General features: G+C 35.6%; 1 protein-coding gene across 1 annotated transcript in view; it reads left to right on the top strand.

Moving 5' to 3' along the window:
- Nucleotides 1-1,175: 1,175 nt before the first annotated feature.
- The window catches only part of LOC111034020 (putative inorganic phosphate cotransporter), an 83,757-nt gene continuing 57,488 nt past the window's right edge, over nucleotides 1,176-27,444 (top strand). The window contains exon 1 of the mRNA XM_022315037.1: nucleotides 1,176-1,879. Within this exon, the coding sequence (XP_022170729.1) occupies nucleotides 1,492-1,879 (388 nt within the window). The 5' untranslated portion in view covers nucleotides 1,176-1,491. The remainder of the gene's footprint in view (nucleotides 1,880-27,444) is intronic.

Raw genomic sequence — 27,444 nt, 5'->3', positions numbered from 1 at the left:
ATTATTGGTATATTTATCGTGTTATGAAGTAAAGTATTACGTTACACGTCACTACCCCTTATTGATATCCGAACTCGCAGATGTATTTGGATTAATTATTTTTTATTTTTAATGACGTTTAATTTGTTGGCGGGTACGAGAAATGACCGTGCAACTACATTCTTGTAGTTATAAGACTTCCAATATTTTTCTGTGTTTTGAATACGCATAGTTATCGAAAGCAAACACTGCTGCTTGACGAAATAAAATATAACTCCTGCCTGCCCATTGGTTGCCTCTACGATCGCCCAATTCAAAACCTGTTATTCGTAATAATGTAATAATGCAAGGCCTCGACTATTTGCCCAACCTTCAACTAGAAATTCGATAAGACGTCTAGGCGTTTCGGAACACGACCACCGACTGAACACCCAATATGTTTTCTTTTAAACGTCGTCGGCACGAAAGACGAGTGACGTTTACCGATTCCACTAACCGACTATATCGTATTGGGTATAATTATTGTATCAGTCGTGTCGACTAATCGTCGTCGTCGTCGTCGTCGTCGTCGGTACATTATTGTCATGATTAATACTGTAACGATATCGTCTGCTGCGGTAAGTGGTAAGTGGACCGGTAGCTGCTGGTCGTGTGTGTTATAAGACGTCATATCACGCGCCCGCTGGTCGTGTATAATGCACGGACATATACCTATATTATACACACCCACACTCGATAATAATAAATTATTATTATTATCATAAAATACATTTTACAGCTTGTTTCACGAGGGTGGGAAAAAAAAACGGTGGCGAGTCGAGTGCACTCGTCGCACGTGGGTGGTCGGGGGTGGGTATATTCGGAGAATCGCACTCAGACCTTGAAAACTAAATACTTACTCGACGATAAAAAAGGAAAAAAAAATGTCACGTGAAAAGTAGTAGTAGTAGTAGTAGTAAGTAAAGTACGTGAACAGGCGACAGCACATATTATATTATAATAATACGATATTAGTATAATAGTTGTTGTAGTAGTAATAGTAGTAGGTAGTAGGCAGTTGTAGTAGTTGTAGTAGTAGTAGTAGTAGTGGTGAGCGCGTGGTGGGAAGGCGGCGAGGTGAAGGGGCGTCGTGTAGACGGGGAGGAGCGGTGGGGAGCGCACGTTGCACTCGCACCACGCTACCGCCGACGCCGGACGGCTCTCTCAATCGTGTGGATCTCTCGTCCTCGTGTTCTGCTCGTGTCGTCGCCGGCACACGATCGCGTCGCCGTCCCGAACGCCACACGCTCGTCGATTCGATCGCCAGGCAAATCGCAATCCGCGCCGCCGAACACGCCTAAACAGGTCGACCGTTGTAGGATACCGGCTTGAAATATCCCCATAACAGTCCGACCGTCCGTCGTATCGCTCAGTCGTTCGAATGTCCGCGGCCTGTCGTCGCCCGATCCGCAGTCGTCCCGTCGCGTCGCATTCAATCCACCGCCGCCGCCGCCAACTGACGACGCTGTCGCGATGACGCCTCCGCCTCCGCGCGCAGATCCCGAAGAAGACTCGGCCGCGAGCGACCGCCGCCGGCCGGTAACTCCCGACCACTGTACAACCGACGCCGGTCAACGTACCACCGCCGCCGCCGCCGCCGCCGCCGCGATCACCACGTCGGCTCCGGCCACGACCGCCGCCGACAACGTCGCGTACTTCGGCCCGGCCGCCGGAGACGCCGGCGACCGCCACCGCAGAACGTCGGCCACGAACGGTGGACGGCGCGCGTCGGGAGCGCCGGACAGACACCAGTTGCCGCCGTCCACGCTGACGCCCGTGCAGTTCGAGATGAGCTACGGAACGCCGGCCGCCGCCGACCAGAACGCCATGTCCAGCAAAGATAACCTGTTGACGCCCAGAGGTCAGTTGTTTGTTGTGTCGTAGTAGTAGTTATCGCCGTACAACTATTGGTTTAAACCGATACATACTGTTAACCGTTGACGAGAAAATGACTTGAGACGTACCCGAGTTGACCAAGATTTGTCGAAAACCGTGAATTTTTTGAGGATTCGTGACGTCCGTGTCGGGTGGGCACCGAGTAGGTGTCTATTAGATGAACCTACCTGATTAAGAAGTTCGTACAATGGTTTGCAAGCCATAACTATACACCGGACCCGACCGGGTTTCGCCGGCTAACTATATACCAGATTTTAGGTTAGAGCGACTAAAATAGACGTCCGATAAAAGCGGCCCTCTATAATAATCAGCTCGTAATAATATCAATATTATCCGAGTCGGTGCTCCGTTCCGTTTCGGTTTTGCATCACACGTAATATGCCTGCTGTAAAAGTATTTAAACTGACGTCTGACATTATAATATTGCAATAACGCGCGTCTACCTTTACCTGGTTATCGGCTGCGCCAGCCGGTTACCAGCACGACACTGACCGGCCTGGCTGCCGAGCATTATTTCGCCTACTAGGTAGGCCGAAATCTAGGTCGAATAGACGATTCCGCGCCGGTCCATCATCGTCGCCGCATTAAAATAATAATACGATTCCTACCTTCTGTATATTATTATTATTATTATTTATTACATTGATTCGATAATAATGCACAAACAGGTTTAGAGTCGGAAGGTGGAGCTGTCCCCCGAGTTAGCTCGATACCATCACCATTATATTTTGTAATTATTTTTATTGTAATATAATTATTAATAACGAAATGGGTAAAATGATTGTTGTTTCGACGACGGCCATCATAATGCGCGAGTAGTTTGGTAGTAGGCAGTGTTCAATAATACGGTATTGTACGCGATATTGAATGGACATCATATCGTCGGCGGGCTTAAAATAGGACAGGTACTCGTCGCGCATAATGCACGAATATTTATAATGTTGTACACATGACATTGATAGCGATGATTACGATAATAATAATAACAATGGTACCAAAATGACAAATCAGAGATCATAACGAGACCGTAATCTTCGTTCGAATGTAACTATTCCATAGTCAAATATAATAATAATACAATCCGCTCGGTATAATAGAACATTATTCAACACGTTCACCGGTCCGCGTGTGTGTCGATCTATGTCGATCAGACGAAGATTAATGGCTGTGTGCGTGTGTATGTGTGTGTGTGTGTGTGTCTGTGTGTGTGTGTATGTGTGTGTGTGTGTGGTTAAATATCTGATCATGACCTAGAACATAATATTATAATAATATTATTTTACAGCGATAAATTTGTGATGGGTTCAACGCACAGCTCATACCTGTGATAATAATAATAATAATTATTATTATTATTATCCATAATTGACAATACCGTGTGGTACTCTGGTACGTAATAATATTATATTAAAGGTTATGCGCTTTTTACGGATGTATGGAGTTTGGTCGTATAACGGCGAAAACAATGACGTCCCATCGGCAATCGCGTTTCAACAATAAATTGAAATAGGTACGCGTAATTCGTGACGATAAATCTCTCGATCTTTCTTGCAAATTTCCATTATTGTTTTTCACTTTACGGTCAGACTCGGGAGTGTGTGTCTTACTGTTGTTGTTGAAATTAATACGCGCGCACACAAGTCACTGTTATATTATTATTCCGGACGCGTACCTGACCTACCGTGCGGGGACGTTACACTGCACAACGGTTTTAGAATTCCCCACAAACACTTAAAACGTTTTGAGGTCAGCCTTTGAATTGTGTTAGTACGTACTCAATCTGAGTGAGTTTTAGTGCAAACATTTATTTTTATTTTTTTAAACTCATGTCCCGGGATTTTTGCCCAATTACTACAAATGACGGTATTGTACCTATTGCCAGCGTATGGATTTTGTTTAAATGTATAGTTCCGGAGTGGAAAGTATGGGCATTTGGTAGTTTTGGTTTTAAATGGGGGGCACCTTGACTGAGAAGTTTATTCTCCATTACTGAGCGTTTACGTTTAAAGTAATACCGATAACTTGATGAACGCACTGCAACTGCGCATAAACGATAAAAACAAATAAAATGAAATTTACGAAAACACGTTACCTTATTATTCGCTTACGCGTTTTGAATAAATGACCGCGACAATATATTGCAGTACGATTTTTAAAACCAAAATAACGAGAACACGACATTCGTATGACGGGTTAGTGAAATAAGGTTGTGGTGGAAATAAACTCGTAACCGCGTAGAAACTAGAGAAACTTTTATGAATCTGCGCATTTTTTTTTCTCTCTTCGAGTAGAGGTGAGTCTTATCGTGTGACACGGACGTTTGGTAAATGATTACGATCACGCGACACATCAACACGCATGTCGAACATTTTTAATAAGAATTTTACTTTTGAGATCATGAAATGTAGAATCAATTGCATATTTTAATATTATATTATATTTTTTATTACACTTCTGGGTACACACAGGGTGTAAGGCGTAACACAAATAGCGAACAAATTTAATTAACCGGCTATGTAATAACTTTTGTTCATTTCAATATTTCACTTTTTTTTTAATATATCGTAACTACCTAAAATAATATAATATCTATAGATTGAAAATACATTTTTTATATTATACAAGTTATGGAGTACGTATTGGTTTTAATTGAACTTGTCAGTGCCACACAATAATATTATTTTTAGTTTTTACAACAAATTCAAGGGTTTTGTAGTTTATTTTCAATTAGATTTGACTCAATTCTAATTTTTATCGACAAATGTATGTACATATTATCTATGTTTTAAACAGTAACGCTGTATACATTATACATTTAATACACTCATTACGGGAATGCCCCTCCAAACGGAGTGTAAACATTTTAAGATAGCAGTTGGTTTTACGGCTCTACTCTGTGGGTCTAAAACATCAAGCCACTCCACAATTACTATTGTTTACTATTCAAACTCAAAAAAAATATCAGAGTGTGAAACACCAACCGATTTTTGTTTATACTTTAATATTATGGGTTTTGGTATCAGTCAATAAATTAATAGCAAAAATAATATTGTTTAATTAGTTAAACTTACCGAGTATATATTATTATAGTATCTACATTAAACATACTATAGGAAACAATAGTTAACTATTTTCCATCTTAAAATGTATTAATTATAACTTATAAGTTAAGAAATTAATTACTAAAAGCATTAATGCTGGGTTGCATAAACAATCACTAAACATTTAATGAATCGATTGTGAGCTAATTGTCCCTTAAACATGATTTAGTGGCCCGTCAGTGGTCCATTAAATTTTAGTGAACCATTAAATTAATCAATTTTTTTATGCAACTCGGCATAAGTATTGCAAGTTATTACTAGATAATTAATATAATATTTCAAGTAGAGTTTATAATAATTAATTTTTTTTACCAAAGACGCTGACGGATTCAAGGGGCGCTCTTTCAAAACATTGTTTCGGGGGAAACAACGTTAAAAATGATGTATTTTGATGAGTAAAATATAACTAATCCTACCGTATGATCGTTTTACAGTAAAAGAGTGATTTTTATAAAATAATACTGTAAACCAATAATTTAATATACATAATATATACCATTTGATCATTGTGTTTGCTTGAATGTATTTACTATCAAATATCAATACAGTCAATACAAGACATTTTTCTTTCGGAAAATCGTTACACCTATTTACAATTTATTGAGACTTTAAATAATTTGTATTATAATTCTCAAAAATTGATTTAGACACAACATAATATGTCACCTAACTAGCTAATACTGATAAATATTCGTTTTCATAAAATAAATGAGTAGGTAGCTTAAAAATTAAATTCAAATATCATAACTTATTTCCAAGCTTATTATTTCTAATTTGGTACATAATATTATCAGTTATTATATTCTTTAGTTTTACATGGATCAAGCCTTAAAAGATTTAATAATTTGAGTTTAGAAGATAAATTATTTTTTTATTTTCTAGTTCAAATTAATTCATATTTTATCTAAATTTAGCATAATGATTTTCTTAGATCTTGTAACTCGATATGAAAATGAATCATGTAAATAATCTGAAATAATATTTTTTCTTTAACAACTATTTGAGTTTACTGTAGACATTCATTTTATTATATTTTTTTTTAAAATGTTTTTTCAAACGTGATTTCTTCAATACTTTATTATCAATTTTGTCGATAATTATCTCATTCTATTATTTATAAGATTCATAAATTATATATTTTGTTTTGCTCACCATTTACTAAAAACATGACTAATCAATTAAGCACATTATTATCAGTTGCGTTGATATAGATCTTGTTCTATTTATATTAAGTTTCATAAATAATTTTCTTGAGAACTACGTTTACTAGTAACATGACTAATAATAATTGTGCACTTTACTATCAATTTCGTTGATATAGGTCTTGTTTTTGTTCTTAAGGTTCATAAATAATTTTGTCGAGAAACAATAGTTAAATATAACATGACTAATTATCAAAATATTTAAATATAAACTTCAATTTTATAAAATATGTATGTAAGTTTGTGTTCCTATTTAAATTTATTATAGATTCATTACAATAATTTTGATTAAAATTGTTCAGAATCTAATTAAAACATTTTGGTAGGTAGGTATATGAATTATTAACTAAATATTTTATTAAAATTACATGCTGTCATGATCTCGTGAAATTATAACGGAATAAAAAAGTAAAACCATTTCTGATAATAAATGTTCACAAACTTTACTAATAACAAAAGTATTTATCATGAAATAAAATACATTTCAATTATGCATTTGAATGTTTGTTTTTACTGTAGGTTTTCACATTTTAAAGGTCACGGACTCTTATTCATATTTTGTTTACGGGTTTTCCATATTTGTAAATACTAATTTACAATTAAATTCATGATTCTGGTCAACTGAATTAATTATTGTATCCCCATAATTTCCTGCATGTGTACGTAATATATTTTATTCATTTTCTAAATATTATATTATTAAGTAATGTCAGCTATTTGAATTCAAAACCACTGTCTAGGTATATAACAACAATTTTGTATACAACTATATTAATAAATGCATTAAGAGATTTTGGTTAAGTAGGTACTCATGTAGAACAAATAAAAAAATGCACAAAATAAAGGTATGATAAATAAATTAAAAAAATTTAGATTATTTTGTTATCCTTTGTGAAAAAGTTTTTTCGTAATAAAAAGTTAATTAACAGATTTTTCTCGAATGATAAACAAAGGAGTTTGTCTTGGGAAACTATACTATTGGCTAGTGGGATAGTGTTGTTTACTTTTGGTGCCCTCGTTGTCTACGCATTAAAAATCCAATCCCGCAGTTGATTTTGCGTACCACTGACCCCGGGCGACGACGACCATTCGAGTGTATATAGGTCAGATGCACGCGCTGTGCACACCACCAAGACTTCAACATCACGATAATAATTCAGGGGGATGGGAAACGACAATAGACCGGTGGACGCGGTGGATGGTTGGTTTTATTATTATTTTTTTTTTTCTGCCTGGGATGTAATCCGCTACAGCAGTAAGTCGTAGTTGCATTGGCTTGCTGCAAAAGGGTTTGGTCACATCAAAAGACATCCCCCGCCCCCGTTTGTTGCGATTGCATTCCGACGTTTGCAGTTAAAAATTAAAACAACGATATGACAAGCGAATTCGTGTGTGTTATTATTATAACCTCTCGCAGCGTGATATTCATCCGTATTCGTTGGGTTCCGCTTTGGAAAAAACAAAGTTAAGAAACTGACAGTTGTCGGGCAACGTTGAATATTCCAAACTCCTCGGTGACTAAATAATTTCGTCCCAGACGGCCAGAAGAATTCCAAACGAATCCCACGGACCATTTTTTTTTTTTATCCCTCGCGCAGGTATACGATATTATATTTTAATATTTTATCATTACTAGTTACAGCCGCTGTGTAAGTGCCTGCCTCCATCCGGCACAGAATATGTCATAATATTATATTATGCTTGCAGTAACGAGCTCGGTATATTTATTTTATTTCATATAATATATTATTTCGTGGTTTTTTTTTCCAAATATTTGCCGCAATAGTCGATACAAGTTGAAAGTTTGTCTGCAGGGTTATATAGCAGAGGGAAAAAAGTACGATCTCCCAAAATGTCCGTGTAGGTATACCTATATTATACGCAGGTGGGCGTGTGGGGTTTGAATTTTCGAGTGATACTTGTGAAAATTCAATTTTCCGTCCAATCACAGTTTAGTATTGTCGCAATAAATATTAAACGGCGAACGGTCTTCGACGACTGCAGTTCGATGTCCCCGTAGCTATACAATAACGATCGAGTAAAATAAACGTGCAATTTTCCTGCAGCGTCGTCGGTCACCTCGGACGCAGAGATTTCAAAACACGATGTCGCGGTTGTGGGGGAGGGGAGGGGTGTCGTTTGGTCGTGATCATATTTCCGAAAATCATGCTCAATAACACGATATATTATTTTACAAACAAAATGTTCACGTTTTCGTATTGCAGAGAAAATATATCTGGAGGGTGCACTGTTCGGCCGTACATATCGGTTCACCCTGCGCGCGCAGATGTAATAATACATTTATATACTTAAATATTATCGCCGCATTGTATATAAGCGTTATATTATGGTATTATATCGCAGTGGTCTTGAGACACGTCGCGAATAGTTTTTACGACCGCGCGGCAGACCGTACTATAATCGTTCGATTACGGTCAATAAATCGAGCGAATTCTCGTTCAAGGCCTCGGGTCTATACCGCGGTCCTGGTATCTATATACCTACGTACATACCATATTATTATACCCGTCTACGAGCTGCGCGTACGTGTATTGCGTCCGCCGGCAATTACGGTTCGGCGAATTTCTGGGATTAAACAACTACAGGCGCATCGCGTTTATTAGAAAAATGCGGAACACGTGCGGTATAGGAGAAGACACGCGTGCGTCTGATATACAAAATAATATGTCTGAAAATGTACAAATAATACGTCTTATGGGGGTACCTGTGTAACGTACGTAACCTACCGGTGTATAACGTCGCACGGTCGACTGATGGACTGACGAGCGCGTATTTTTTGTTCTTTTATTTAATTTTTTGGTTTTAGTTTTTTTTTTATTTCCCTCGAGTGTTGTTGCCGAGCTGCGTGGGTGATTATTTCTTATAATATTATTAATATGACGTAGTATCCTTTAGACGCCCGCAAATGTGCAGCTCTGTCTGGACGCGAGGGGATGGCGAATTTCCAGGAAAAAAAAAATCAGAACAAATTATAATATTATAATATACATCTATGGTACAATAATATAATATTAGGTTGCCCCATATATTTTATGGTATGTATTTTTGTGCAGTAATATTCGCGGAATAAGCGAAACGGGATATCGAACTCTGCAGTCTTTATCAGTCATGTACGCCAATGTAATATGTGCCCACGCATTCGTGCCAATATCTGTAGTGGTTCAAAACAAAAAAAAAATATATATATATAATAGGTATTGTTTTTATTTGTGTGTGTGTTTATGTTGTTTAAACCTGCCTAAAAAATTACGATATGAATACGATTATAAAATACCTTTTTAAATAGCTCAATTATTGTTTGCGGTTCATTTTTTTTTTTTTAATTTTACAAACGCATCGATTTTATACTTAACTAATCATTATCAAACGATTATTAACTGGCCATTTTAGGTTGCGTAATTTCATGTTATTAAATAATAATAATAATAATAATATGTTGATTAATCATTTGATATAATATTGTTGTTGGGTGATATACCTCTATTAGCCACACTCGTTATAAAAAATCATACTTAAAAGTTATAACAATAATAATTGTTATTGATAATACACGCCGAGGACTTTATAATACAATGCATGGTTTATTATTATTTTGTAGTCGATTCAAATCCGTAGTTGTATTTTACGAAATACCTCAGTTTTGACATAATTTACACTAATTTGTATTCTATTGAAACCTTTATGTAAATTTAGAGAGGTTGATAAAGCCCTTTTGATAATACATAAAAAATATGTTTTTTTTTAATAAATTAATGCTCAACCCAACCTTTTTGGTTCTTAGAAATTAAATGGGTTTTCGGTTGGATTATTATTTCATCAGGACCGTGATTCTGGTGTCATGTTTAAAAATAAATCAAGTTCGTCTCAGTTACACATCCTCCAAGTTATGCAATTAGATAATTGGATTTGTTAATTAAAAAATTCTTAATTCTTTTAATTTCTTTATTTTTGAGTGGACGCAGGTTAGTTGATTATTTTTAGTTTACACCTGGAATATAATAAACAGTTCTTATATGCGTGGGTTAAATGAAGGGACGAAAGAGTCATTATGCTGTCTTATACACAGCTTTTCTAGTCTTAAAGTTTTAATTTAATGTTCTGAGCGAAGTCAGAATAATGTATATATGTATATATCATCTTAACTTCGACTTGAAAAAATGATTTATATCATATGCACAATACAAATTCATGGACTGTAAAACCAAATTAAGGTACTCAGTACACTCACCCTCGCCCTATATTTGTTTATTGTTGACACCCGGGGGACAAAAAATGTTATATCTATGAAAGATAAAAATACCATTTTATGCGTGTATATGCGGAATAGTATATTATAGGTCCGTGAAGATTAATATATTTAAAGGTTTTGGATAGTGTAGATTCTTTATTTAATAAAGCCCGCAATGTGTGTGTATGTGAGTATGTGTGTGTGTGTGTGTGTGTGTGCGTGGCACTCTGTAATTTCTGTACCACTTAAAATTATTAAATTCTCGAGGAACACTTTGTGTATAGACCGTGATACTTTTTTATACAATTTATTTCACGTTCTTGTATAAACATTATTATTATAATATAAAACATATTATTCATAGTTGAGAAGTAGAAAACAATCGACCGTGTTGTCTCTAAGCATCCAATTCTAATGCAGATTCCGACGTAACAGTGAGTTACTACAATATAGGTAAACATAATTTTATATTTTGGTAGTTTTAATTTAACATTGAATTTCGCAGATCTTTAGTTTTTAGCAAATCCACGCAGTTGTTGAACAATAACTATATATATATATATATAGTGTAATGTGAACTATTAAGGTAAGTGAATTATCATTGCACATTCGATAATAATTAATATTGAGTGTTTTACATTTTTAAGTTAAAACTTTTCTGCGCGTTATAATATAAATGCTGATACTCACATATTAAAATTTTGCAATTTTAGATAAATGGAAATTGTATGTACACGAATTAACTATAGCTACCTACACATATATTTTGATAAAGGAATATCACACGTATATTTTTATATTCTTTGACATGTCGTTCAGTTGCAATTCATGGTGGGTTTTCACAATGATGCATGTATTTATTCTTTAAATATATTTTCAAACACTGATTCGAATTAAAAACTGTTCTGAAATATATTCGATGAATATGCAAATATATATGTATATTATATTTCAATCGGGGCTTCAGAAATTGAATAGAACCATCTATGCGTAAATTATATTATGATTGTATAATTTTCATTTGGGAAATGGCGGTATATATGGACCCGCACGGCTGATCGAATAAATATAATTTTAATTGAAATCGTATTCATTACATTACAGGCAGTAAATACAACAACCCACCTTTGATGCTTCAGTTTATTAATATCATACTTAAATTTAATTTAATTCGTGTTTATCATTATTTATTTGTTTATGATACAGGTAGGTACTTATTTATTTTTCTAGATTCTGTACACAATCGATATTCGTTAAAATTAGATATATTTGGGCTAATATTTTTCATTTGCCTAAGTAAATGCATTATCATAACATTTTGTTAACTGTGTATTATATTATATTTTTATTCAAGACAATATTATTTGATTTGATAACGGATGTTACACTAACACTTTAATAATAATTATATTATGTTTATTTTAAGATTTATATTATTCAATTATTGAAAAACTTCAAAACGTTATATCGAGAAAACTTGTATTATTGGTGGTATTTATATATGAAAAATACCTCAATTGTTTTGTATATTATATATATTAAGTGCATATATACCTGATAAACATAAAGTTGTAGATGCAAAACTAATTTAATATGATAAGAGTGCGGGTATTGGACTCTATAGTGGTATTACCAATAACGACGGTCGAATGATTTGGTGGTAGATACTTATGTAATCATATGAATTGATCATTTAAATTCGTTTAAAGTAACTCATAAGTTTTTCTCAGAAAGAAGAAATATTTACAATAATAAAATAACAAGCATTCTCTCTTGAGTAATAAGGTTAGAAAGATTTATTTTGGAGTTTATGTCTGAAACGAAACATGAGACGTTTTTATTTATTTATATTGTGTTTTTGATTAAGGTTATACCGTCATAATAAATAACCCGACTAAATATTTTTGTACGCCTGTTACAGTGGTGCTTATAGTGAGAGGTGGAAGGCAATGGTTAGATCTTCCCCCTAAATCATTTTTTTTTAAATTCGAATTATGAAATTATTGTTTCATGTTATTATACAATTATTGCTCTAATTTATTATTGTAGTTCATCTCCCTCTAGTCCCCCTTGAGAGTGTTAATATACTTATTGGTATGCAGTTAATATAATAATTATTGATCAGTTCGTACATAGTTGTAAAACGGTTTAAATGAAATTTTTTTTCATAAAAATAGACTAATTAGTAATTACGTTAAAATGAATTAGCACGACTACCAAACAATTGAATAGATGTTCTATTGTATTACTTGGTTCATTTTGTTGTTGTTCGTTTATAAAATTATCATAATAATGTATTCTTGTACAATTTACATTTCTGGATAACTGAGAAAAATCAATATGAGAATGTAAATTAAAAATGAACTTGTATAGTTCCAGGAAAATAATATCCTGTTTTAAATTTAAATTAAATGTTAACATTTAATTGTAACTTTTATTTTAGTACTGATTACTTTACAGTTTACTTAACATATAATATTATTAAGATTAATTATAAGTATAATATAACTAATGGCGTTTTCTGTAAATGTTGAAAAGATCAATAAAAATAATATTTCTTGTTTTTGTCAAAAAAACTTTACTTTGAATACTTTTTTACTAACCCTAATAACATCAAACTAAACAATTATTTTTGAAACGAAAATTCGATTAGCGGACTACTTAGTTAAATGAAATGAAATCTTGTGTGTATCATATAAACTTAATAATGCAATTCAAATATATATGATAATACTTAACTACGTTTCGATAAACTTGGTATAATTGTCAATGTACAATCAATTAAATGTTTGAAAGTAGCAAATTAAATTGGTATTTTTACATTCTATGACTGAGTATAGGTACATTTTTAAGTATGCAAATTAAACAATTAAACAGATAGATAATATTATGGTACGTGTATGAATTCAAATTGATGTTTTGAAGAAGAAAAAATGAATAACACACATCAAAATTTAATTTGCGTACAGTAAGTTTTCGATTGTCAGTTGAACAAGGAACATATTATAATACTTTACTTTGATCCAATTTTTCCACAGAGAGAATATAACAGTACACGTGGAGTATTAATTTTAATAATCCTATAAAACTGCTGTTTCCGTCGTTCAGATTTTAACCACTGTGTGCCAATAATAATCCCATTATTGTTGAATATGGTACGTTGCCTTATGCATATCTATATATATATTTATACAGGGAATCAAATCACGTGTAGATTCTGAACGTGGCAATACATGTATTTTTTATTCTAATTCCCGTCGTCTGTATGGATTGGGTAGGTCATAAATTTACCTAGGTTCTATAAAACTGCGTTAAAAGGGTTATTTTTAACAATAGGTGTGCGCAAACGATATATCAAACATTCGGTGTCATTTCATTTGACTGAGTATCATTAGTATAGTGCTCCCTCGTTAATGGATCGCAAACACCACCGGATGTAAATGTATTCGGGGTACACAATGAGCGGAAGAGAGAAGGAAAAAGGGCGAAAATATGTAATAAGCGAACGAGAAAGAATGAGCGCAGAAGAGAGAGAGAGAGAGAGAGAGAGAGAGAGAGAGAGAGAGAGAGAGAGAGAGAGATAGAGAGATAGAGAGACGGACCACGTCGTGGTAGATTCATGCGGTGAAAATTCAAACTTATTCGTGAAAAGTCAAACAAAACGGAAGAATCGTTTAGTATAGTGTAGCGAAAAAGCTGGAAACGATACATTGTATCTGATTCAAAAAAATCACAACGTCGTACGTCATGTCACGCGTGTCCCCATCAGATGTGCACGACCTGAGTAATATAAGGTGAGGTATGTTATAAAATAATTGTTGAAAAATTGTACTCCAAAAAAAAGTACCGATTCCTTTTTTAACGGTTTTTGTGTCGGGTGGCATTTCATTTAACATTAATGCTCAGTGTATAGTATATGCATTATATTAAATCAGTCTTACATAATTGGAGGCATAACCCACATTATACGCGGCTTTTCGTCCCACCGCTAGCTGTATAAATAGGCCGCTGGGTGCGCAAGACAATACATAATATATTTTTAAGTTTTATGGTCTTAAATCGTTTTGCGTGTCTCCATCTCACTCTCTCAAACTCTCCTGTCTCTCTTCGCGCCTCCCTCTGTCGCTCTTTCCGAATATGCGCGTTTCTCGTCTCGACCGAATGCGAAGCACCTGAACTGTGAGCGGGAACTGAGATCTCGGGACTTAAGCTGTTGTAGTGGCTCGGATTGTATTTTATTATAATATACACTATAGGCAGACCCACCCATGTACATATTACATGCAGTGCGTTATCGTAGCAATTAAAAACCCGTCACACGGAACACTCAAAACGGCGGTATGGCGTTGTTCGGCTAATTGTCCGTCTATTATTTTGCGCACTACTTGAAACACACACACTCAAGCGCATTATATATATATGTGTGTGTGTGTGTGTGTGTGTGTGTGTGTGTGTGTGTGTATGTATGGATGCGTGCAAAACCCTTTAATTATGTACGGCCACGATCTGAAGTCGAAATCCTAAGGCGGTTCCGATGATTCTGGGTTAAATCATTTCGTCCCCCGCCCCTCACGTGCGAGTGTGGGCGGTATAAAGTGCCGTAGGAGTATGTGTGGGTGGGTGTATACATGTTATACATAGAACTGAAACGGGGCCAGAGAGAACCGAGTGTGACTTGTGGTGCTGCAGTTATTATATACACACAGTATATATATATTATACGAGTACATGCATTATAAATATAATAAACGTATTAAATTTTATATATAGTCGGCTTTTTCAGTGGTCTAGAGTGGTTTTTAAAAAATTGTTGGTGGTCTTTTCCTCCCTTTTTTTTTACTACCCTGTTAGGTTCGAGTGAGTGAGTTCCTTTTGTCTCCAGCGATAACGCGATTTACTTGCTTACTCTTCAAATATATCTCGGGCGGCACCGCCGTCGCCCCCAGTAGTGGAGACCTTGAATGCACTTGACCCACATGCGACCCTTATTGTGTACGGGTGTGCTGACGGACGGTTGGCGGTGCGGTGAAAATAAATGCACCAGCACAACTCTTTCAGCAGCTCGACACCCACGCCCGTGCTCTCGTGCTGTCTATCGAATATTTTTTAATTAAAATGCACCGAGTCTCCGCATATAAATAATTGCACATGCACCGGAATGTGTTTCACTCAGAGATATTGTATTCGAGAAAAAAGGAAAAACTAATTTTGCGTGCCATAACGCTGCTAAAAAAAAAAAAATCCCTTGCATTTAACCGGCGTATAGGTTAGTCGAAGCCTTATTGTCTTTTTTCCACATTATCAAGTCCTCGTGAGTCATTGAGATTTCGCCGACTGCACCAAAACAATACAAACGCTGTGCCGTTCGTTGTAATACAATTAACGAGAATTAAATTTATATATTTCCAAACAAACTAAAATGTTAAAAACTAGGTTACATATAAGTACTGTGGTACAATTTAGTACCTACCTATAATTTAATGCTCAATTGTACACAAGATTATATTGAAGTTATAAATTAATAGTAATAGTATGTTATGATACTATTTCATTCTGATATTGTAAATACAGTTTTTTTTTAATTTAATAAAAATAAATCAACCTGGAATGATGTATTAATTTATAACTTTGTTGAAAACATTTTTTTAATTTAAGAGTTATGGCCATATCAATATTTTAAATAACGGTTATTCTGTATATTCGATGGTGTTGATTGCTGATTTCGATTATTTTAGTTAAATTATTATTTATTTGTTTCAAATTATTTATCGGCCAATACAGTATTACTATCACAGTTTGTTCAGCATGTATATATTTATTAAGGTGTGCATTAAGGAACGTTTATTGTTATGATTTCTGTTATATGACTAAATTCAATTTTTGTTTAGTTGAAGCAATAGTTTTTAATGGAAAACATTTGGTTATTATGGTTTTAAAATAACTGTGTATTTAAATTCTTATATAATATGTTAACATGTATAATTAAATATGAACTCTTTTTTTTCTGAATGTACATTATAGACACTTAAGTAGTCGGTTAGGTCAGGAATTTGTATATAATTAACTATGGATAAATATTCCACTATGGTCCATTGCAAGATTCTAATGAAAACATCATATTTAGTATTTATTATTGAAGCGATCCTATACGACTAACTACTATAATTTATTCAAAACAGCAAAATAATATAAAATAAGAAATCATTTATGTTACGATTTAGCGTTGTGAAATAAAGCCTTAATCTTTAGTACATGAAAAATTAGTCGAGCATTGGATTTTAAGATTAAAGGACCTTTCAACTAGGTAATAAATAAATTGTGTAAATTATTTTTGGTTATGGTTTCTAAACTATGATCCGAATATAACATTTACCAGTTTATCTATGTCAATATTATAAAAAATAACATGTCTGTCCATTTAAAGTTGATCAATTGATCTTGCATGTCTTACGAGTTTTTATTTATCTACTTTTTATTCAGCAAAACATTTACCGAGAACATTTCTGACTTTGAATGATGGCCAATGTCATGACACAATTATATACCCTATATTGGGCACGGTTGAATTTTGATTTTCTGATCGGTTTAGCACTGAATTGAAAAAAATGACCGGGTCATAGTAATGAGTAGTTTTCATGAAAAATTCTGTTTCCACACTCTTTCCACAATTTGTGAAGAACACAAACAGTTAAATTATGACAAAAATATATAACTTACAAAATAATATTGATTTTGAAAAACGTACAAGTTGTAAATGTAAAAAGATGAAATAACTTTTATTGACATAGTTTTCAATGCTTTTATACATATATAATATCTTTAATTTTACAATTTACAAGTGTTACATACTTATTATATTATATTACTAACGACATTAGTATGACATTTGATTTGAAATCGGTTTGTGATTTTCAAAGTTATCACTGAAAACTTTTTATGAGATTTTGTGCTGATTTATTTTGATCAAGATGATTGAAAAAGATTTCGGAAGAAGAGCAGATTGTTCGACCGTTTATGTATTTCCCAGCAGCAGGCTTTGGTTCACTGGAAAACTTTTTTTTATTTTATGTATTTCCTCGTGCTGATGATCCAATATTTGATCAACGGTTAGCCGTCCTGGACATAAATTAGAACCGACAGACAGGTAATGAATGATGCGATACACGTTGGAAAAAAGCTGGTATTATGTACAACAGTATTTATAAATGCATTGGGGAAAAAAAAACCCACAGCCGAAGTCTATCCTCGCACACCGATCGGTATTATTGCATACCGTTAGTACGTGCAAGTGGTATAGCTACAGTACCGACCAATGCTGTTCGCGGCAACGCCCGGTACTTATTCAACCCGCGTTGTAAAATCATCATATCTTCGCATGCCAACAGCGCATAACGATATACAGGGTGATTATTGTACCGCGTGGTATGAACCACTTGGTTATGTTATGTATCACTCTGTGATGGGCGGGCATGACATGTATTTCATCTGTAGGGTATTCCTAACCAGTAACCACCCAACTATAACTACCCCCCTCCCCCGGCCCTCCGTACCGTTCGACCACTCTAGGCTCACAGTGTGAACCCCGTAAGTCGTATATAGGCAACCGAAATAATTTCAGTAACTAACCATATTGTGTTAAACGATCGTGCGGTGAAAATGCCCGTGAATATTGTATTGCTCGGGAATATAGTGTTTCGGGACTACGTCTACCTATTATATTGCTGTGTTGTAATAATATTTAATAATATCATCGGTGCGCCTACAGACTGCTGGTGGTTGCTATACAAAGCACACACGCGTAGAATTTCGGATATACGTTTAAACGGTTTCCGAACGTGTGCCGTTCGTAGTTAAATATTAATTTACACGTACGACGATGGTCACGTTTGACCCGCAGTGCATCGAATACGCAGAATGGTGGCTCTCGAAATGCATAGTAATAATTTAATACGAATTTGTATTCCTATAAATTAACGAACCAACAGCAGCTGTGCACTACAGATGTATACGATGGTGTTGTGTGCGCGGTAAATCAATTAAAAAGTAATATAAAGTAGTGTTACGATTTACGATTCGCAGTCGATCAAATGACCGTCACATTTTTTTTTTTTTTTTTGAAAACATAACGCGTTTATCTGCAGTTAATAATACTATTGACCGGCGCACCACTGCACCTATAGCCGATCGAGTTCCGCTCGTTTGTCTGTTAATATTGTTAACTCTGCGAACCAACTGTATACCTGCGATTAAAATCCAGACGTACAGCTTAATATTATTATGCGCCATACATGTGCACACTTATTTATCGAACAGCCGTGTTAAGACGACGGTGTCGGCGCATATTATTTATTTTTGTTTTCCATCGAAAATTCGAATAAAGGAAAACCAATTGTTCACTGTTGGCTTTGATATTGGTGGTTAGGTGAATCGACTCATCATCAAACTCGAGAGTGAAAATATTTTTCGGGGCGTCTACAATAATACGGGGTATTACGATTTGAAAATGCTCATCTCTAAAACGTTCAAAAAAAAAAAAATCGATGAGATGTTTTTGACAATACCGTTGGCTGCGAGTAATACAACAGTCATAGTCACACTCGCTGGATGATAATTAACAACAACAAATCTACCAACACAGAATCGTTGCGATGAACGCACAACTGCCATGTCGCGCGTGGGTCAGGGAGACAAGTAAAACAAGTAGTGGCGCTGACATTCTCTTAAGGCCATGGTAGAATTACGATTTTTTTTGTTTAATCGACGGCGTTCTGTTGGCCATGTGACGCGGTGCTCTTCAATCGAAACGTTCGTATAAATAACTGCGCTTTGTGTGTGTGTGTGTGTGTGTGTGTGTGTGTGTGTGTGTGTGTTCGTAAAGAATCTCTGTACAACGATTACATTTTTATTCTCATTCAACGCACCCAAAGTATTTATATTTTGATTAACGATATTATAGTCCCGCATACGGTTTGTCGGTTAAGGCAATTAAATCTGTAATCGAGATTCGATGCAATGTCATTATGTTTGTGTTCTTTGCGTTGGCGGCGTCTCATCATCTCGTAATCATCGTTAGGATATTTTTTTTTACGAATCACATATCTACTCTCTACTCTGTGCAGAAGACTGAACTCTACATAATATAAGACTCGTGTGTGTACAGTTGTGTTGTTGTGTTGCATAATAGTATAATATTATGTAGTATGTTATTTCGTTAAAGTGCGCATCCGGCTTATACCCAGTCTTTTAAGGTATTCGAATAAATGTATTCAAATACTTTTTTTTCATTCGAATACTCTGTTAAATAATTGTTGAAAAAATTATTCGAATACGAAATCTGAAAAAAAAATGTTTTGTTTTGTTTTATTCATTAAAAATACTTTTTTTTTTGAACTCGAAAAATTGTTTTAATTTGTGACAAAACAAATTTTTCTATTAAAAAATCGGGCGCATTATAAGTTATAAAGTTTTTCTCTTTGAATGAAATATGATCGACCCACGTTGATTTCCGACCATTTCAAAACCGACAAATATTAGAGCAGGGGAAAAAAATATATTCCTTTTCGTGTATTCGAATATTTATTCAAAAAAAAAAAGTAAAAAAAGTATTTTTTTACAAGACTGTCCGTACCCATTCCGTCGCGCTGTTACGCGTATAAAAAATAAAATATAATATTATTGTACTATATAAGTGTTGACGCGCCCATGACGGCGTCGACCTTCAAAGAACTTTCGTCGTCCATTCGATGATTTTTGGCATTGGAAAAAAAAAAAAAAAAAAANAAAAAACAATCGTTTATTCACCGTTTGGCGGGAGGTGTTGCGGATGCAGTTATCGCGGCGCCCGAGCTACTAATATTGAACGTGTGCGCGACCCGTTCAACCGCACTTTTAACGACAACAACAATAATAATAATTTATTTGTAATTTGAAATCGGCGCGGCGCAGTCTTTCAACTGTTATCTACAGCCGTCGACTCTGCAGGAAAATAATATTATTATTGCGCAATCGTGGTATATCGTTACTGCGGGTGCGTGTTGTTTATTATTATTATTATTATTATTATTATTATTATTATTGTAATAATATATTATCCTCGGCGGTGTAGGTAAATCTCTTGTGGCTGTTTTAGTTCTCCCGCCTACACCTCATCCGACGGTTAATGTTGAACGAACACGTATAATTATTATTTCGTATGGGCCAAACCCGAGTAGGTTAGTACTACTCGACTAGCGGCAACGGCAGCAGAAACATCGGCGGCGGCGGTGGCGGCAGCAAAAGCCCTTGGAACATAATTAAAACGGTACAATGCGAATGGTTAACGCATCGAACGCGGCGGCCAATATTCCAAGGAATTAATATTTAGACAGCCTAAAGATTTATTAATAGTCGGTCTCGAGTGTATTATTATTATTATTATTGTTATTATAAATTGTAGACAACGCGGGGAAACAATAAAGTGGTCATTAAAAAAAAAAAAAAAAATACATTCATATATATTTAACATTTAACCGCACACGTTTATTATAATAATAGTCGCGAGATATTTATTATGGTCTGTTCGTTTCAAACCGACGAATGCTCGAATGTGTGTTAAAGAAAAGAAACTAATTTTGCAACTGAGTCGTATCAACATCATAATAATATTATTGTTATAATACATTATAGTTGTGCATAACGAAACGACGTCGACGACAACGACGACGACATAGGTGATTAATGCGTTTGTGTGCGTGGGTGAGTGGGTCCACACGCGTCCCCGTCGTCGTGATGTGCTTATCTCATATTTTATTAAAATTCAAATCGTATATTATTTGTACGCGTGTGTACAGCAGGACGTCCGGGGTTCGTCATGTCTATCATCGAGGGACGACCGGAGACTGAAACGTGCGAAATCCGAGGCAAAGGCCTTCTGTTAAGTGTGCGTCCGTTATCGTCGTCGTTGTCATCACCGTCGCAAATAATAGTCTGAGTAACAGTGGGGATAGTATATTTCGTGCTGGAATAATACTTAGACTAATATAATAATATAATGTGAATAAACGGGAAAATATTTCATAACGACCATGCTGCAGTAGTGCAGTAACATAATATCATAATATACGACGCGACTTCCACAGTTTTGCTTAGATCGCTTCATTGTATTAGTACGTGTTTAAACTATGTGCAATTTAACCTCACTGATTATAATTAAAACGAGTTCCATCACATCCATCACTAGAGATATCGCAATTGTAGCGGAAAATACTTGTCGTAGCCGGAGGGAAAAAAATAAAACATTAAACAGATATTATACAGTACCTACTTACTTAAGAACAGTTGGGACTTTAATGACTTACATAATATTTATATTATGCGGAACATCCGTGTATATTGCTGGTGTGTTATCACGTGTTCCTTGCGATTGCCACGTGTTTTATCATGTTCACACGTGAGTTAATTTTAAAATAATATGCAGATCGGATCTAGAGTTTAACTGAAAATTATGGTTTTCATTCCGTGAACTTTGACAAAAATAACAATCGAATATAATATATTATTCACAGTATAATAATAATAATATATCATCCGTTTGACAGCTCTCCAGTTTTCAGCGAGTATACTAATACACAATATCGGCAATATTATTCAGCTGACGTGGGGTTCAAGCATACGCCCCTTTTTTTTTTTCGGTACATTTTACGACACAATTGTATTACTCCTGCAGTGTAACAGTATCTTATATCTTCCCGACAAATAACCGAGTTGCATAATATTAAGTTAGTAATAATAATTATTATTATTTGTGATTTGTTTTCCTCTAATGAAGTCGTTAAATTAATATTTTTCAGTCCACGATAACCGAGCTTTATGTAAAACAGTGAAAATTCGTAAGCTTATATTATTATACCAATGTGCAGAAAATTCCCTCCACCTAAATAACATCTACCGCTATCGACACAACATTTTCCTCTTTGTGTCACTGAGTTTATTCAACAATAAATTAGGTTCATTTGTCGGTATCATATTGTGTGATATAATATTTTATTTCGATTATACAATAATTATGATTACACGGCGTTACGAATAGGCTATTTAGGTGCACCGCTTTCGAGTGTTCATTTTTCCGGTACCTCATAAATCATAATATTTTTATTATTTTTTTTTTTTATTGAATAAATCTGTAAATTGGCTTTTAAAATAATTCTATTTTTGATGTTTGTTTATAAACATCGTGAAACCTGTAACATGTATAGAGAAATCTCATTTCACAGAAGTTTTGGAAGACTAATATATTTTAAATAGTCAGAAGGTCACTACACCAATATCGCTATGTTATTGGGAGGGGGAGAATTATCATGAATAGAATCAGCAGAAAAATTGCTCATGAGTAGATTAATATGATTTGAGAGTCATTGCTTTGATACTGAGTTTTTAGGTAGTTGACTGTAGGATTAATTATCGTAATTATAGTATTTATTAGTCGATTGATTTCACATATGAGAATCGTTTTATATTCAGTTATATTTTTTTTAAAACAATGCTAAATTCATCTGGACCCTAGGTTGATTCGGTAGATGTATTGCTTGAGAAGGAAAAAGTATAAGCCGGGCACAGATAATACGGTATTTAGCAATGCATTTTAAATTACTGAAACATTTTAACTAAATTAAAATGTTTTATTATTTCTTAACTTCAAACATCAGATGTCTGGAATTGTTTGGTCGGCTAATCACTACCAAGATGATGATAACCTGATTACCTGTATATTTGATGTATTACAATTATGTATCTGTTGTGATTCAAACGATTTCATTGTGAACAACCTACTTTGCTACAAATTGACAATGCTACAGTATGATTAAACGTTTTATAATTTCATTTCAAATCAAAGACTATACTGTTTAAGTTTAATTAAAAAATGTATGGTATGAAATTAAACTTCTCTTTCTCCACAGACGACTATTCTCTTTGAGACTTATTTTTTCATCTTGACTCTCTACCATACTACTGCTGCATAGTACTATACAATTGTACCGTAACCGTTCCTGTATACCGGTAATTGTATAAAATCTTAGCAGGTTCATTATACCTACCGCAAAATAGTATTTTTCAGGTTGATTCACCTGCAAGCACTTCTACCCCATTTTTCCTTTTTGAAATTGAATTTATTTCAACTTGCTAGTACCCGCTCAAAGACTATAATATATTTTCAAAAACTTAGATTTGTTTGGTTTATCCTGGTAAAATGAGTAAATTGCATAATGAATCTAAATAATTGGATGTGGTCCTCAGCTTTGAGGATACTTAAATATTCCTAAAATGTAAATTTAAATAAATTCATTACAAAAGAAAAAAACACCAAGGTGAATCACAGAATATTGTCGTCTACTCCGAATTGTACGTAGTTTGAATGTATGATCACGATGACGGTCGTCTTGGCACGCTTTTGGGTACCAAACATATTCATAAATATCATAATGCATTTATTCGTTCAAATAACGCACTGTCTATACTTAGGTTACAAACTCGGAGTACGGTGTGTGACAAACAATTCAGATAGTGGTATGGGTTAGATAGTTAGGATATGTTCTCGACGGGAGGGGTTGTATAAATGTTCTGTATGTACATAAATATACGATATACATACATTATAATATACCTACGTGGATATATGTAAACAAAAAGCCTCACGCATAATAAATAAGGTTTTTATATATTTTCGATTTGTTTAATGGATATGCGAACTTTACCTTTATGTCTTTGTTTAGTTTCGCCGTACACACTGCGCGTTTACTCGTACATTCTGCAGGTGACATGGTTAAATTATTATTTCGTCCGTTTGTGTGATGCGACTGTAGTGCGCTGTCCAAACGGCTACAATATCGTATCACCATTATTCTGCAGAGACATATTTAGGATGGAACTTTTTTAATCAATATATCATGCTTCTTGATCCTAGTTTAAAATTTTTACAAGACTATAGTTTATCGAACATTTCGTTGCACTGCACACCTCGTCACTATCGACGATACCGAAAACGGTTTGATACTTTGATCGCGAAAAAAAAACCAGACAGCGATCGCGGTTTTCAAAATACAGACTGACCGGCCACGAATATAATTATCGCCAGTCAACCGAACTTCTAACGCAGTATTAGGGACGGCTGATTTTGTACCGCGGTCGAGGTGACTGGTTTTATACCGCTGTCGTGGCGACCGTCGTCCATCTGGTTTACGTTAAAGCCGGCGATTTATCCAACACGTACGTGGGTAATAAAATGACGGTAACCTACCAACTGAATACATATATTATGAACTATGAAGACTACTGCTTTACGCGTTTCTCGCCAACGTCTGTCAACAACGGCGAAATTTTCCGTCGATCAGAGTCACAAGAATATGAAAACAGTGACAGCTAGACGACTGCAGTTTTCTCCATGTCCACCGGCGCCGCAGCCCGATTCTCATCGATTAACCATTTTCGATCTCCTTATAATTGTTGTTGTTGTGCAGTGACAAGTTTCCCGAGAATCGTTTATTGCATTCTCATTTTTACGCGCGTTTCGTCACTTTGGGTCCGATGAAATGTGTCGAACATTCATCGAATATTATATTGTACAACCCGAGGCAGGCAAGTCAACTTAAAATACGCATACATGTCACTTACACGCATGACATGACGTTTATATTATCAAAATGTTCACAGGTACCCCTTGTTTGTCGTATATACTTGTAGTGATCGATAGACAGTATAATATTGTATGGCTGTTATTATAGTTGTGCGTATACAAGTTCTGCTACCCCTTATTTGAGTGGTTAAGTATCAGTTGTAAACAAAAAGTTGTATTTTATATTATTATGCGATGCGTGTACGTATTAGTGGACAAATTAGTAAAGTTCGAGCATTAAGTAAGGTTAGGAGGGTTGGAAATACACGGTTCACGAGCTCAGTCTGTTGACTTTTGTCGGGTATACGGTTTAGAATTTGATTCAATAAAGTATTGTATAATTTAACCGTACAAGAAACTGGTCCGATCGTGCTTAAAAAAATATAAGTTTATATAATATACCAATAATGTGTATACGCTTAAAAAATAGTATTACAATCGGAACCTCGACGGAGTCCGTTTCAAAAAAAAAACATTCGTTCGCAGAAACCGCAAAAACTTATATACTAATAGTATATTATTATACATTTATGTGCCAATGTCCTCTACCTATACGGTATAACTGTAATCCTGCAGTGTGTGATTTCGATATTTTATCGGTGAAAATCATCCACAATAGTCATGGTTCAAAGTGCTCGTGGTCCAAGGGCGCCCGTAGAAACCGGAGGAGGGGGGACAGAAGTAAAAAATCTCTAATACTACAGCACATAATATTTCTTTTTTATAAGCTATTAAGATGGGGAAAACAGTTATATCACATTAAATTCACATTGTCCAATCGTTTCCCCCCCCCTCCCCCACTCAACCACGACCAAGGCGTTAAGTTCATGCGAATACCGTGGTTGTTCGGCTGGTATAATAATATGCGATACCCATGTATGGATTACCATCAGCGAGGAGCGTTATGCGAATAATATTTTTCTAATTTGTTTTTCTGTTCATTGTCCGCCAAACTCGCTTGAGTGGTGTGATCCGGTGGAAGGCGGTACACGAATTTCCATTAAAATCCCATTACACCTCAGCCGCTTGGTATTGAGGGGGGAGGGGGGTACGACGGCAATGAGCGACCCGGACGCTCACCTCCTCACACGCACAATCAGTGGCGGCGGCGGCGGAACACGCTCGCGCTTAACCTCACGTGTGACGCCTCTTAAAAAACGAAAAGAGCACATGACGTGCTCTTCATCGGTACGCGGCTTCGACGACGAAATAGATCCGCCGCCGCCATCTTACAGACGTAATTATGTTCACATCACATATTATATTTCAAATTATACCAATCTAGCGATCTCGCCGCACCATAAACAAACAAATAAGTAACGAAAAACATATAACGCGATATGGGTATAAAGCTGTGTGTGTGTGTGTGTGTATGCAGCGTTGGCTCGGTCGTGGTATACGCGCAGCGTATAGGTGTCGGCCGGCGGTGTGCGGAACAAGCGTCGCCGCTGTCGGCGACAGACACGCGAGGCCACACACACCGGTACATGCATTACGGCAGCTCCGGCGTGGGCGGCGGCTGCGGCGGGCTGGTAGCGTGCGTGTGCGTGTGCGTGTGTGTGCGCGCCGGCCGCCGATCGATACGCCGGCAGCACGCAAGCGCCGCCGGGGCCGCGCGGTGGCTGAGCGTCGACGGCGGCCGCGCACCGGCGGCCAGACAGCCACTGCTGCAGCGAGCAGTCCGTCGCGGCCCTGTGCGCTACACCGCCGTCACACGCCGAGCCCCCACCTCCGCCCGCCTATCCAGCCGAAACCGCTCGCAGACAGACCGTCCGCCGTCGCTGTCGCGTCGCGCACACACAACCCATACTACTGCTGCATAGTACTATACAATTGTACCGTAACCGTGCCTGTATACCGGTAATTGTATAAAATCTTAGCAGGTTCATTATACCTACCGCAAAATAGTATTTTTCAGGTTGATTCACCTGCAAGCACTTCTACCCCATTTTTCCTTTTTGAAATTGAATTTATTTCAACTTGCTAGTACCCGCTCAAAGACTATAATATATTTTCAAAAACTTAGATTTGTTTGGTTTATCCTGGTAAAATGAGTAAATTGCATAATGAATCTAAATAATTGGATGTGGTCCTCAGCTTTGAGGATACTTAAATATTCCTAAAATGTAAATTTAAATAAATTCATTACAAAAGAAAAAAACACCAAGGTGAATCACAGAATATTGTCGTCTACTCCGAATTGTACGTAGTTTGAATGTATGATCACGATGACGGTCGTCTTGGCACGCTTTTGGGTACCAAACATATTCATAAATATCATAATGCATTTATTCGTTCAAATAACGCACTGTCTATACTTAGGTTACAAAC

Source organism: Myzus persicae, unplaced genomic scaffold, assembly GCF_001856785.1.
Source record: "Myzus persicae strain clone G006 unplaced genomic scaffold, MPER_G0061.0, whole genome shotgun sequence".
Taxonomy (NCBI): Eukaryota; Metazoa; Arthropoda; class Insecta; order Hemiptera; family Aphididae; genus Myzus; species Myzus persicae.
This window is presented reverse-complemented; position numbering and strand designations above follow the sequence as displayed.